The following is a 14,766-nucleotide window of genomic DNA, read 5'->3' as shown; positions in this document are numbered from 1 at the left end:
CAAGCTCGCAATTAATTCTATATCTTTATTAATAAAAAAAATACTTTTAAATAAATTAATAAACTTATACAGTAATTGCAATCATAGCTGGTTTGAAATTTTTCTTCGTACCCCCACAATTTTCTTACAAATTTTGTTTTTAGAGTAAACAGAAAGAAGACTTAAAATTTGAAAACTTGACGTTTTGTAGAAAACAAATTTTTAAGTTCTTGAATATCGATTTTTAAATGCCTGGGTATAAAAAATGTAAATTACTCAAATAGTAGCTGTAACGTTACAAGCTGCACCGTTTTTTTAAATTAATTAAGGTTTTAATAATAATTATCTACAATTACAATGATTCAAAGAGTATATTTGTAATTATGTTTAGGGGAGATTGATCATCATTGAACCGGGTTTTTTTAAAGTCCTAGTATTAATTAAATTTTACAAATTTTTACGACTTTCTTGCATCAATATAAAACTAAAATACTCCTTTAGGCAATGCACACGTTATAAACACCATTAGTTCTGATTTAATAAAAAAAATTATTTTTTTTCTAAACTAATACACAACTCTCATTATGAAGACCTTGCGTATACATTGAACCACCTCTATTAAAACCCAAGAACTAACTTGAAAAATAATATATCTACTTATTCTGTTTAAATAAACATGTTTTTGAAACAATAAAACAGGAAATTATTGTTGTACAATTATTACATGATAACATACGACATTAATATTTTCCGAAGTCAGGTTACGTAGCAGAAGTGACAATTTAATTTTATTACGTTGATAATCGTGATGAAAGCATGCCTTCCAGCATTTTTCTTACTGGTTAGTAGAGCAGAAAACTCTACCACTCTTAAATTTAAAAATTCTTTGCTAATTCATATGGTTCAATTGTTACATATCGAGCAGAAATCGAGGTTAATTTTAATTTATTATTTTTATTTGTAATTAAAATTTTTTATTTACGTATTGTTGATTAATTGGATAGAATTGGTAAGAAAAAATACTTGAAAACCTTAATAGACAAGTTTACCGAACGGCATAAGAACAGTTCTGCTAAGGCTTTAATGAATTTTTGATGGAAATATATTTTCTTTTTAATAATCAAAGGATCTCAGCTTGACAAATTTGCCGGACGGCATAAGATGTCAATTTAGTATACTGTAGTTTGACGAAAGGCATAAAAACAATACCTACTGAATTTCTTATGACTAATAAAATTTGGGATGTTATTAAGAAATTAAAATTGTAAGCTTAACAAGTTTGCCGAACGGCATAGCATGTTATTTATAGAAATGTAATTTTCCGGACGGTATAAGAACACTGCTAGCTATGCAGTCTTAATATTGTTAATACGGATAATTGCTTTTATTAACACTGCAAAAAATGTAGCATGACAAGTTTGACAGACGGCATAAGAATAATTCCAGCCACACTTCTTAACTATATTAAAAGGAAACGAAATGTATTTGTTTTTTTTGTTAAGAAAACGATAAAACAATCAATTTAAAATAATTTTATAAGAAAGAAAACTATCCCACAGCTGCCACTAAATTATCTGTTACATCCCGAGCGAGAAGTGAGGTTATTTTTAATTTTAATATTTATTTTTTAAAGGAATGGTAGGCTGATTTTAGTCAAATTGGTAAGGCTTGACCATTTATTTTTATGTGAGTACGTTGTTTTCTATCGACTCTACGGGGGTCATCTTATAATTATTCAAAATATAATTGTTGTATAATTACCTTTTCCTAATTTTTTTGGATATTCAATGATTTTTAACTTATAAATTAAATGATTTTAATATTTATATGAAATAATTTATTATCTTTGTTTACAAGAAAGAATGATATGTATAATTTTTGTTGTGTTAACAGTGTGAATACAAATTTGTTCATTATTAATAATAAAATGTATTTACATTTACCTCTGTTCAGAGGCCAGCAATAATGATGATTTTGACAAGGAATTACATAATTCCAATAATTGTTTCATGCTGTGAGATTTTACAACGTTTTGAAAAAGGACGGTTGGGACTTTGTCACAGTTTTTAGTTCTTAATCCCGAAAGCACACGCGTCATTTTTGCAAATAATATCTTGAGAATAGACTAGTTTACATAGTTTACATAGATTTTGGCAACTATGAGGATCAATAAACAGATGAACTATTTGGAAAACATTCCTTACTTTATGCAGCTGCAAAATAATTCTTAGAAGATAATACATAGAGCATAGAAGGATATATTTTATTTTTAACTTTGAAATTATATGACGTTAATTCTGAGACAATTAAGGAGGAATGGTATACCTAATCGGGCCAAAAGTTTGTGACATTTAGGGGAATTTGTAATTTTTTTATTTAAGCTATATATAGCAGTTTTTCTTATTGAAATCATAAAAGTAGACATCAATGAATATTGAAAAGTATATATATTAAATAAGGAAAAGATAATAAATTAATGAAATTAATTTTTTTTATAAAAGCAGAAAATAATTTTTGTTACTGTCTGTACGAATTTAAAACCTAAGAAAATAAAAGTTACTGAAATTTTCTAAAAATTATTTTCGGATTTATCGAGTATTCCATTGCAAACTTTGAAAAAATGCTATTATTACGTATATATGTGTCTTATTATGCTGTAATATTAATGTTATTAATTATAAACATTGTTAAATAACAATTTGTAATGAGCGTATAATCGTGACAACGTCGCAATGCAAGTAGTTTGTTTTTTGATCGTTGGTAACAGTGTCAAGTGTTATGATTTGCATTTGTGTAGTTAAAAATAATGAAAATTTGTCATTTTTGGTACCTTTGGCGCCATCTCTTGGTTCTATGTACCACTAAACAGCTGTCACATGTGAGACTTTATATACAGTGTTGCCACGTTTTCTCTGTTTGTCTGTCATAAAATTAGTTTTCTTCCCGAAACTAATTAATTACTTTTAAACTAATTAGTGAATAAAAAAGAACCTTCGTGATTAATAAAGCTTAAATCTTGACCTTCAAGATATAATTTTTACAAAAAATTCTGAATGTTTTAAATATTAAATTTTTAATGATAAACATGCAAATACGTGCTTTCTCCATAAGAGGTAATGTTAAATTAAATAATTTTTAACTTGTAAACTATTTAGTGAAAAATTCTGAAATTTGGTGGGTAACTTTATTATATAAAAGCAAATCATTTCCCAAAATATCAAAAGATTCTGAATGTTTTGAATTTCTATAAAATTCCTCCTTAAACTTGCGTGAGAAGTAAAATTTTGGACATAGAAAATTAAAGTGATTCAATGAAAACACTGGTTCAATGAAGCCACTCTTTCCTAATTATAATTGTATAAGTTCTTTAGCATCAAAGACTTAGTTGCAAATTCATCTTTTGCAACGAATATGACGAGCTATGCATTGACAATATGAGAATGCAATGACTTACAATTTTTACAAGTTTCATTCTAATTACACAGCCACACAAAAAAAAAGAAAAGTTCTGATCTGGGGGTCTCACTATGTAGACTTTATGTTTTTTGGGTCGCTGAATCCGAATCCGAGGTCCATTTAACCCCATCAGATCAGGATTTTGACATTACCTCAAAAAACCAATATGGCGGACACATTTTTGAAAAGCTCATCGGATTCGCTTGAAATTCGTTACTCGGGGGTTTTTGGGGTCGCTGATTACGAATTTGAAGTCTGATTTCAAAAATTCAAAATGGCGGATCCAATATGGCTGACACAGACATATTGGATCCGCCATTTTGAATTTTGAAAAACCGACATCAGATTCGTAATCAGCGACCCCAAAAACCCCAGAGTAACGAATTTCAAGCTAATCCGATAAATTTTTCAAAAACGTGTCCGCCATATTGGATCCGCCATTTTGAATTTTTGAAATCAGACTTCAAATTCGTAATCAGCGACCCCAAAAACCCCCGAGTAACGAATTTCAAGCGAATCCGATGAACTTTTCAAAAATGTGTCCGCCATATTGGTTTTTTGAGGTTATGTCAAAATCCTAATCTGATGGGGTTAAATGGACCTCGGATTCAGATTCAGCGACCCAAAAAACATAAAGTCTACATAGTGAGACCTCCAGATCAGAACTTTTTTTTTTGTGTGGCTGTGTTATTGATTAATATGAAAAATTATTTCCTAATCCTTTAACCCTCTCCACTAATATCTGTCACACTTAGACCTTAATTTCGTGTTTTAAAACTGATGCGCTCCAATGTAATATGCTTATTCGCGACAATTAACTCCTGGGGACAGGTTATCGCAATGTTGACCGTCTGCAAGACTCGGTCGGTTCAAAGGTTCGCCGCGGGCAATCGAATTTGGGTAGACGTAAAAAATCTAAAACTGACTTAAATTTAGGTTAAGAAAAGATCTGAAACTGTCTCTTAGAGAGTTAGAATGGTAAAGTTCTAAAAAAAATTGTGGCTACAAGCTTTGGTACTACTTCTTCAAACACAGGCCTTGAACGGGGTGCTTGTATTATTTTGGATGACTTCCTTGATCGAAAACTCCTTCGTTTTGCATACCGCCATCACATCTGTGACATTTTACTTAAAGATGGTTTTATAAAGAAGTATGGTAAAAGCAATGCATCTGAAACTGTCATTTTCAATGTATTTGCTGACATGTGGTATAATATTGAATAAGATCAATTTAGTTACGGTATTGATCCAATTGTTGCCTCAAAAATTTCTGACGATGAATGTGCGGAAATAAAACAGTTTTGCCGAAATCAGCTGCAGAAAAGTTAAATTCGCAGTGATTATAAGGAACTTTAGAGCTTACGATCACATTTCTTAGTGAAAATGTCAGTGCATTTCAAACATGTGGTGCAACATCTCACGCAAGATTTATGTCAAAGGAATTTTTTCTATTTCGTGACCAATTTGATTTGACTGCAAGAGAACTTAATTGTGTTCGAGACATTTCAATTTTTGTAGTTAAACTTTACATCAAGGCCTAGTAAGGATACACGAATCCTATTGAATGTCCCAATCAACATTTGAATGTTTTGCATGACGGTTTTGACTTTTCCGAAATCAATAAAGTTGTCTTTCAATCGGTAATCGAGAAGTTTAAGAATCACTTGTGGTATTTGACTCCAGAAACAGTGGGACTGTTTCCAAACGTGCAACATTTGTTGACTTGCGATTTATCTGATTTCATTTCACACAAAACAAAACTTCTCTTTTCCAATTTTGAAATCCATGCTGAATTTTTCATACTGGACCCATCGTTATGGAATGATAATGAAGAAGATCAAACTGTTTTGGAATCCTTACAAAATTTATTCGTGGTTAATGCTGCAGAACGTGGCGTTAAATTCATGAAAGATTAATATACAATTACATATTAATATTAGTGTATTATATTATAGTGGCAATTTATATTGTAAAAACATTAAAAACACCACAAAATTGCAATAAAATCTCTTTTTCTACAGTAATAATAAGTTTTTGGGTACATTAATTATTTACAGATCAACTTTAGTATTTCCATATTTGTTTCTTTAGGTAAAAAGGAAACTTGTTCTGTCCGGCGCTCATTGATATCACCAGGTTAAAAAATATAACATATTCCTTTAGACGAAAATTTGTTTGGAAAATCCCCTGTTCGTTATTTTATTCGGTAACGATAAAAGAAATACAACTCGCGATAATTTTATCATTTTGTTGTTTCCTCGAAATAAGTTAGTAGCCGTGATTTATTTCACCACTGTGGTAAGAAGACCGACACTTCATAACTGCAACATTAATGTTGGAGGGTTCTTAATTGGCTCCGCCTCAAGCAAGGAAAAAGTAAACCAAGATCATATTTCCTCAGTCGGTATCAGTTTTAAATCACTTTAAAAAAGAAGTATTATATACTTAAATTGGATATTGAAATATTTTACCCGCAAAAATCACGTCACAAGAAACCAAAAATAATTTGATTTTAAAAAATAAGAAAAATTAATAAAAATATTGTTTTTCTAAAAACGAAATAATTCAATATTCAATTTCTATTTTAAAATACTCTTTAATTATTTTTGACGAGAACGCTAAGCCAAATTAAGCCTCCAGGATACTTCCAGCTCGTAATTGCTAGAGACCACTTACTCGGCTGATGAAACAATCTACTTGAATGATCGATTGAAAGTAGTTTAATTTTTTTTTAAAACAAAAAAACCAGCATTTGCTGCATTAAAATAAGTGCTATAGATCTAAAAACATGGGGAAAAATAATTGCAGGTAAAGAACTTTGTTCATTTTATAAAAGTTAGATGGTAGAAAAATACTTCAATAAAATATATCCAAATTCCTCAATTTTAATCATGATAAAACAATTTTTGTTTTTTATAAAATAAAATTTTAATATTTTTAGTTTTACGTATTTTTCACAATGATTCATTGAAAAAATTTAAGAATATATGAATGTTATTACTTATAAGTAATTAATAATATATACAACAGCATATCAAAGTTTAAACTAAAATATTTGTGTTCATCTCTGTCAAAAATGTGACCTACAGTTAAAGGCTTTATAAATGATTGAAATTATTATAGTTCTATGCTATTTCTTTTTCTTTATACGTGCATGCAAAACCTTCCTTTGGCAACCACTGACAGCAATACAAAATGGCCGATTCCCCACAGTCCGACCAACCGAGGCTCAAAACATTTTTCTTACAGCGTAGTTGTGAGTTTTTAGTTAATTTAAGTTTTAACTAATAAGATATAAATTTACTTTTAATTTCTTTTTGTATTAACATTGTATATAGACTTTAATGTTAAAGTGTTTTTATTTTTTAATAAATTTAGTCTGATGAGGTCGGTATACCTTGTCCGATAATGAGTTATATGTTCATCCCCTTTTAAATCAAAAATAAATCTTATACATAATCTGAGGAGTTTCTCAAGTTTATAATTCAATTCATCTGTCAGTTTATCGTACACAGCACAATAGTAGTTAAAGTGATGCAATAGGATTGAACAACGAAGTTGGGTTTTCAAATTGATTGAGAGAGCTTTTCTCAACTATAACTAGAATCTGAGGTTTAAGCAATTTTCTTCAGACAACTACCAATTTCTTGGTCAATATCTTTTGGCTCCTAATATTGGGCCATTATTGCACCGGTAGAAAATTTTTCACTGGATATAGCCAAACTATTAATTTTGGTATTAAATAAAAATAATAAAAATTGAAATAAAGAAATGTTAGTTTACTTACAACATCGATAAGCTGAGAGAGACGCAGGCCCATTTTAACAGTAAGACGGTCACTATTATTGCCAACAGGTCTAATCCAGCGGTTATAATTCGATAACAGGTCATCGTAGAGGCGCTTCGCGTCCTCATTAGCCACGACACTTGGAAACATTGCAACGAAACTGGAAATGGCCGTAACCACCACCAATAATTCGCCCAATCTAAATCGACATCGCCGCCAACCTTTCCCACCGCCATCCGTCCAAGCATCCTTAAACATCGTACGCCTTGTCCACCCCTGCAAAATAAAATTCCATTTTCTATTAAAAATATATCACAAATTCATTATTTTCATTAAATCCTCTGGTTAGGGGAAAACAGTATCTACTGTTTAAAAAATAGTTGTAAAGGTACCATTTCGTGTTAACTACGCATGTGCAATGGGTTTAAAAGAATGCAAAAGAAATTTTAAATTAAAGCGGGAATTTCAACCATTGAGGTAACATTTCTTTAACTAAATTTACTGAAATTATTCGCAATTCAATGCGTAATATTCACAAGCATTGTTTTATAAGTTCAACATAGAATCTCCCTCACACACTATACATGTAGGGAGGCACCACCCCCATCATTGACCCCTTTAAATTTTAATTATCAAAGAAGGTTATATTTTTTTCTTGCACCATTTTAAACACAAAAACATATAGGATGGTTAAAAATTTAAAAATTAAAAAAATTAATAATTTGACAAATTAAAAACTTTTTTTAATTCAATGGATATTTTTGGTGATCATATAGTTTTTCCAACCAAGTCTTTAAAAACATGTAGAAATAACACTTCCTAAAAAATCTTTTCTTAACACATCGTTTTCACTTCTCATTTACAATCATAACGTCTAGTAGTAATTTTAAATACATAAAACCAGCTAGTCAATTTTAGTTCCACTAACTATGGAAGTGTGGTTAAAACGCTGCTAAATATGATAGTTTTAACTACTCTTTTCTAACTTACACATATGTGGTTGTTTTTACTAATTCCATTTTTTCTCTGTACCTATAACTTAAATTTTTTTTTATCGAATTCAATAAAAATTAATATTTAAACTTCTGTTGTTAGTAGCAACATTTAAGAGCCTAAAAATGCATGTTCATTTAACGATAATACTTTTGTGTTACTACAAGAGAATGGTATTCTGTAAAATTCATGATACACATTGTTCCAACAGTTACGTTTATACTCTCTTGCGGGTCCTCGTTTTCTTCTATATATTTTGAGAAATGATTTCGTCCTTCCTCTCTTATTACTTTATCCGAAGAAAACATAGCTATGATTGTCGTAAACTCCTGTGAGACGTGTAGAGCTGAACATTGAAATAGAAAAAAGGAGAAGAAAAAGTTTTATCGCACCAGCAGTGACCTCGCCATTTTTATCGGCTCCTGCTTGATGGACTATTTTTCTGTATTAGCAAATGAAAAATGGCTGTGTGCCAAGAAGGCTCGACTTGAGCCTCGGGGTTGTCTTATCAGTGGTTGTAGCCGACTTTAGATAAAACATACTCCATGGTCATTATTAAACTCCCTCTTTTTTCTTTTTTTTTTCTTGAGAGGTACCAGATAAATACTTTCACAGTTAGAGGTAATTACTGTAAAAGGGAATTCGATTTAAAGTTCCACTTTCTTAAATATCTGCCCTTTATGGCAATTCTAAAAATAGCAAAAGTAAGCATTCGTTTTTTTATTTTTTTCTTTAGCTGTCTGTGAGAAATGAAAAATTAAATTGTTATACCGTTGATCATATAGCACAAAAAAATTGAAATTCCTCGAACGTAATTGAAAAGCTAATACAATGAAAGTTTAAATTGATTTACGAAAGGGAGAAGGAAGACAATAAAATTTTATTAATTTCGAATAACCTTGCAATTATAGGGAGCAATTTATTTATCAGCAATTCTAAATCGGGTAAAATTGAATAATATTGAAAAATATCCTTAGTTTGTAATTCAATAGATGAGAGATACGTTGTTTGATAAAGGGGAGAAAAAGTAAGCATAACAGATAGTGTTGATCGTTGATTCGGCAGAAACATATATACACTAGGGGGGCTTCGTGCGCCAACCCCCTATTTTTCATTTGGTTTTATCTTGATTTACTTACATCTTGTCTTTTTTTTGTTCATAATTTTATCATTTTTATTACATGAAGGAGAACAAATTTTAACAAACTAAGTATTTACATTTTTGCTCCTTACAATATTGTTTCAAAAAAGTAAGAAATGAGTACTTTGAAAGAAAAAACTCCCTCAGATAGGTGCGTAAATCCTTTTTAATGAAAATAGACATATTGGTAAGGGTTTTCGAAAAAATTCAAAAAATTAATTTAAAAATAATTTCCTAATTTAAATAAAAATGCAAAAGTTTGTTTAATGTGTTAAGACATATTTACACAAAGTCATGTTTCGAGTGACATATTAAATAATTAAATTAGTTTTTATTCAGAGTAGTCAGATATCGAAGAAGATTCTTCCGTGAGTAAATAGACGGCTTTTACTTGAGAGAATGAATTAGAAGACATGTTAAATGGGTTAAAGAAAAAATTTACTTCTCTTGTCGAAAATGATCCACATCGTATCACAATACTTACGATAGCTCCTGAATGCTAAAAAAGCTAAAAGCTTGATGAAACTGGAAGGTGTTTTAGTTATGCCGTCCTCCAAAGTTGGAAGATGCTTACCAGAAAAAAGAAAGAGAAAGTTCTCGAATTTTATGAAAACGATATTAACAGTAGAATAAAAAAGGAAACAGTTACTCTATATATAATGAAGGGTGAAAAGAGAAGCCGCAGACCAAAGAACTGTATACGTGCAGGTTCACAGTGTACACAGTGTTTGTGCCTGTAATATTCATCAAAATTTTAAGATGATGTTCGATGCAGCAAACATTGCAAAACTTACAAATGATCTGAACATATCATTAAAAGATTACAAAGACTGCTTTCAATTAATAATTTGTAAAAGGCCAAAAGATGAACCCTTCTTAAGAGAATGCAAGCTTTGTCCAAACCCTGAATAATTTTCTAATTATTTAATGGAATTATTCGAACAAAGAAGTATTTCAGAAATCGTTTATAGCATGTGGGAAGCTACCGATAGATGTATATTAATAAACAGTGCCTCTCTATGCCAAATTTTGTACTGGAGATCTCCAATCGTTTAGAAATATTACTGCTTCATAATTTTATTTCAAAGAACCAGTCAAAATTTCTCTTTGATCTAAAAAATAAGTTGCAGCCATACGAAGTAATAGTTCAATGTGATTTTGCAGAGAACTATGCTTACGTTGCATAAGACGCTGCGCAAGCTTTCCATTATAAAAATAACCAATATTCTGTTCAGACTGTAGTCTTCTATATCATTATAATAGAAAAGAACTTTTGCACAAAAGTTCAATCTTTCTGTCTGATAGTACAACTCATGATATTGCTGCTGTATACATGATACAAGAATTACTCATACGCAAACTTTTCAAAAATGGGTGCAACTATCCGTACTTTACTCTATAATATAGTGTTTGTGTCTGTACTATTCATCAAAATTTTAAGATGATGTATATTATGCAGAGAGAGAGATGAATGTGTCGAGTGATGCTATGTACAGAAGAGACTAAACCCATCATCTTGTTTGTTACGTGATTGCACTAGGCTGAGAAAGTGGATATAATAGAACCAATAATCAGCCACGATCATCTCATCCATCAATCTACAGTACGCAGGCATCGAATCACCCATTCTGCTAGTATCCCATTCGCTTCGACACCAGGAAACAATTACTCTGTGATGGTTAATCCCGCATCCCACAATTTCGAAGGACCTGCTAGTGCAGGTCACTTCCAGAATATTGCGCGGTGCTACCCATAGTGAAGTCGCGCGTCGAATCCAAAAAGAGGCCGACTGATTCGTCATTTTTTGGTCGAGAAAGACTCCCAAAATTATAGAGAACAGTTTAAAGAAATTCAGAGGCCATACTTAACTAAAATAAGGACAACTATAATCGTACCGAGACAGTGAATAGTTTTTATTTTGAAATATATAATTACTTAAATAAAATTTTATTCAATTGTTAAATAAAATTATTATTTTGCTTCCTTATAGAAAAAGGATTGTATTGGTAAAAATTTTCTATTTGAATTTTTGACGCATTCCTGGTGATTTTTTGAACGCGAATGGTATGTTATAACGTACTACTAGCATACCGTTTGCGTATCACGACTTTTTTCATAATTAGCAATAAAACAAATAGAAATGTATAAATAAATGAATGAATGTAATAGAGAGACGTTTAATGAAGTAATTGTCATTGTTAAATTAAGATGAAAGTTGTGATTATTATTAAAAAAGTGAAGTTATAAATAATCCAATTCGCTATTGAGTCAGTAAAAGTAACAATTTTTTTCATCAACTTTTTTAAATTTTGCCAGGAGTCAAAGTCAGGGTAAGAAATTCCGATAAAAAATAGAATTATTTTGTTGTGTTTATAACATGATATCTTGCTTCCTATTTATGTAATTCAAATAAAAGTAGTGTCATTTGATTGGAAATTTAATAAGCTTTCCAATGAAATTTAAAAAAATCATCTAGCTTTATTTTTGATACAGTTATCACTGTTTTTAAGCGGGTGTGTTTTTTAATAGCTCGAGGTGTTAGCGGTCGCACAATTTCCGCCGGTAGTGTATAATTTTTAGAAGCTTATACTTTCAAAACATTCATTTAGGGGAGATTGGAGAATTGTGGGCCACCTCATTATTTAATAATATTTGAAAGTTTGATCATTTAATTTTTTTTTTGTTCCTACAAAGAAAATTTTTCATAAACATTTCATTACTTTACCTATAAGCTGTAAACAGTAACCACCTGAAAAATTGCATTTAAATATTTATTTTGGGCGTTCATGATTTTATTGATTTTACAAGGACTTTCAAGAATTAATTAAGAAAAATATTTTTTTAATTATTGTGTGGCATTAGTACTTTGACCAATGCCACATAATTTCTTTTTTGTAACTTAAATTTTGCATTAAATTTAAATTAATAAATAATACAATTCTTTTTGTAAAATGAAGCATTTGGGGAATTGTGGGCCACAGTATGTGTTTCTTCTTTTCGGCGATTTAATTTCACAATTTTTATATCAATACACAGGTACATATTATTAAAATCACACATAGCTATATAGAAATTTAACAAAAGCAATTCTATTCTTTGCGATTCATGCGATACACCTGTTCACGTAAGATGTGACTATCAATGGAGCCTATTTTACTTATCCAAATTGTGACTCTGATTAAGGATTGTCACCAGCTATATAAGGAAATGAGAGAAACAATTCTAAGAACTGGCATATTTTAGTTTTACTAATTAATTAAAGAAGTGATTAATTAATTTTAATAAATAATTAAATAATTACTTAAAAATTAGTTTATTGTTCTCAATTAATTAGTTAATTAATTATTAGGAAAACTAAAATTTGTCTCATTTGAATATAGTTTGCACGCGCATCGTTTTGACAGTGTGTTTTGTTCGTATCGATGAAAGGAAAGTTGTTGTAGAAACTCCTTAATGAAACCAGTTAATAAATTAACCATATTTTCTGTTTATTCTCTTCAATATATGCATGTAAAGTAAAATATATATATATATAAATATGTTGTATATCAAGAGTGACTGCTGTGACAAATTGAGACATTTCTCAACGGTGCTCATGCAAATTTACTTCTGACTTAGAGGAGGATGTTGTCAGCCTAGATGTCGTATTCTGCTTGTACTGAAATTCAAAGAAGCTATTCCGTTGTCTGTTATCCGAGAAATACACTACGAACATGGTTGTCAGTTGCACAGATAGAATTAAGGGGGTCAATGACATTTCGACACCATTTTATTGATATTTTAAACAATATTTATAAATATTTTTGACCCACTTTAATCAAAAATACGGCATTTATACAGTGATGTTGGATGTTGGCTCTAGTTTTACTAAAAAATTATCGAAAATTAGAAATTTAAGGAATTGCGAACTTTGCTTTAGAATTTTGGGGTTGGGTATGCACTTTTTAAAAGACAAAACAATCTTCACCCTCACATCTCAGATTCATATTTACCTTAAATACCGAGACAGGTCGTTTATGCGGCGTTAATAGATTTTAAAAGGCCTTTTTCATCTGTTTGCTAAAACTTACTATAATTTAAAATTAAAAAATGAAGGTCTCAGCACAAAAATTCTTAATATCATTAAAAACTTTTACGAAAATTTCTCTGCCTGCATTTCAGTCGATGATAGGCAGACGGATTTTGTTAAGATCACCCGGGGTGTCTTACAGGGAGAAGTGCTGAGTCCTTAGTTGTTCCTTCTGTTCATAAGTAATTTGGAGCTTTTTCTAATTGAGCAAGATTGCAGGGGTGTTTCGATAAATTCGTCATTTCAGGTTCTCTTACCATTGTCTAGAAAATTAGTTGCTCTTAATCTATACTGTCAGTGAAATTCTTAATGTGTATAAATATATATATAAAAAAGTAAATAGTTATATTTCACAAATGCAATAATTTTTCAATTAAACACATAAAATCGTCTAACTTTGGAAATAGTAAGATACTACAATAAACATTACTAATGAAACTAAAAAATAGATATTAAATGAGAATTTGTTTTTTTATGTTCTAAAAGTAAGTGTTATTTTGTTCTAAAAAGTATTAAAACGTTATATCGAATTTAACACTGCTTAGTTGTAAAAAATTAAAAATCACATTAGATAATAATTTTTTTCGAGTATTTTAAGTTATCATCAAAGAACAGTATGAGAGTATACATAGAGTTCACAAACTAAAATTTTGAAATTTGTTTATAGCAGCTAGTGCTGGAAAATTGTTCTAAAGCAATCTGCAATTTTCATTTTAGGGGAATTATTATAAATAAATAGTTTCTGTTGACCAGAATGTCGAGAGGTTTTAGAAATGATAATAAAATCGAATTGGAAAAATGGGAACTGTGGAAGGCTGATCCGAGTTGATTCCCTTTTACCAGGAGAATCCCTGGATTCTTCGTTGTCCGCTGGAACTCTGCTTGATTAATCCCAACGAAACCCACTCTCAAGGTTAATTCACCAGAAACCAACTTCCGTCTGAGATTTCAGGATTGAGACAAGCATGCGCTTGTTCGGTGGTGTATTCGAGGATTTAGTAGGTTCACATTATTCAAAGTCAGACTTCAAATCTCTTCATTTTCACTTTTTTTATGACACAATTATATGTGTCTAAAAAATATCAAGTCTAATTAAATTCAATTAATTAAATTTACCCTTTCTATGAGTTGTGAAATGATTTCCTGTTTTATCAAATTTGAAATGCAAAATTGCGATTCTTTAATTAAACGAATTTAAAATTTTTATGGAGCAAATATTCAATTTAATTCAGAAGACCAGCATTTCAAGTGTATAGCACATATTGGAAATATGGTGGTCCAAGATTTTCTTAAAGAATTAAGTTTACAAACCGAGGATGAGATTGGTGAAGACTATGAAATT

At 30.2% G+C, this 14,766-nt stretch overlaps 1 protein-coding gene across 1 annotated transcript in view; it reads right to left on the bottom strand.

The window, feature by feature from the left end:
• Positions 1-14,766, bottom strand: part of LOC122507329 (acetylcholine receptor subunit alpha-like 1) — a 169,738-nt gene that overhangs the window by 109,021 nt on the left and 45,951 nt on the right. The window contains exon 2 of the mRNA XM_043619991.1: positions 7,222-7,497. Coding sequence (XP_043475926.1) covers positions 7,222-7,479 — 258 coding nt within the window. The 5' untranslated portion in view covers positions 7,480-7,497. The remainder of the gene's footprint in view (positions 1-7,221; positions 7,498-14,766) is intronic.

The sequence above is a fragment of the Leptopilina heterotoma genome, unplaced genomic scaffold (genome assembly GCF_015476425.1).
Source record: "Leptopilina heterotoma isolate Lh14 unplaced genomic scaffold, ASM1547642v1 Lhet_46, whole genome shotgun sequence".
Taxonomy (NCBI): Eukaryota; Metazoa; Arthropoda; class Insecta; order Hymenoptera; family Figitidae; genus Leptopilina; species Leptopilina heterotoma.
Note: the sequence above shows the minus strand (reverse complement) of the source record. Positions and strands in the feature narration are given on the sequence as shown.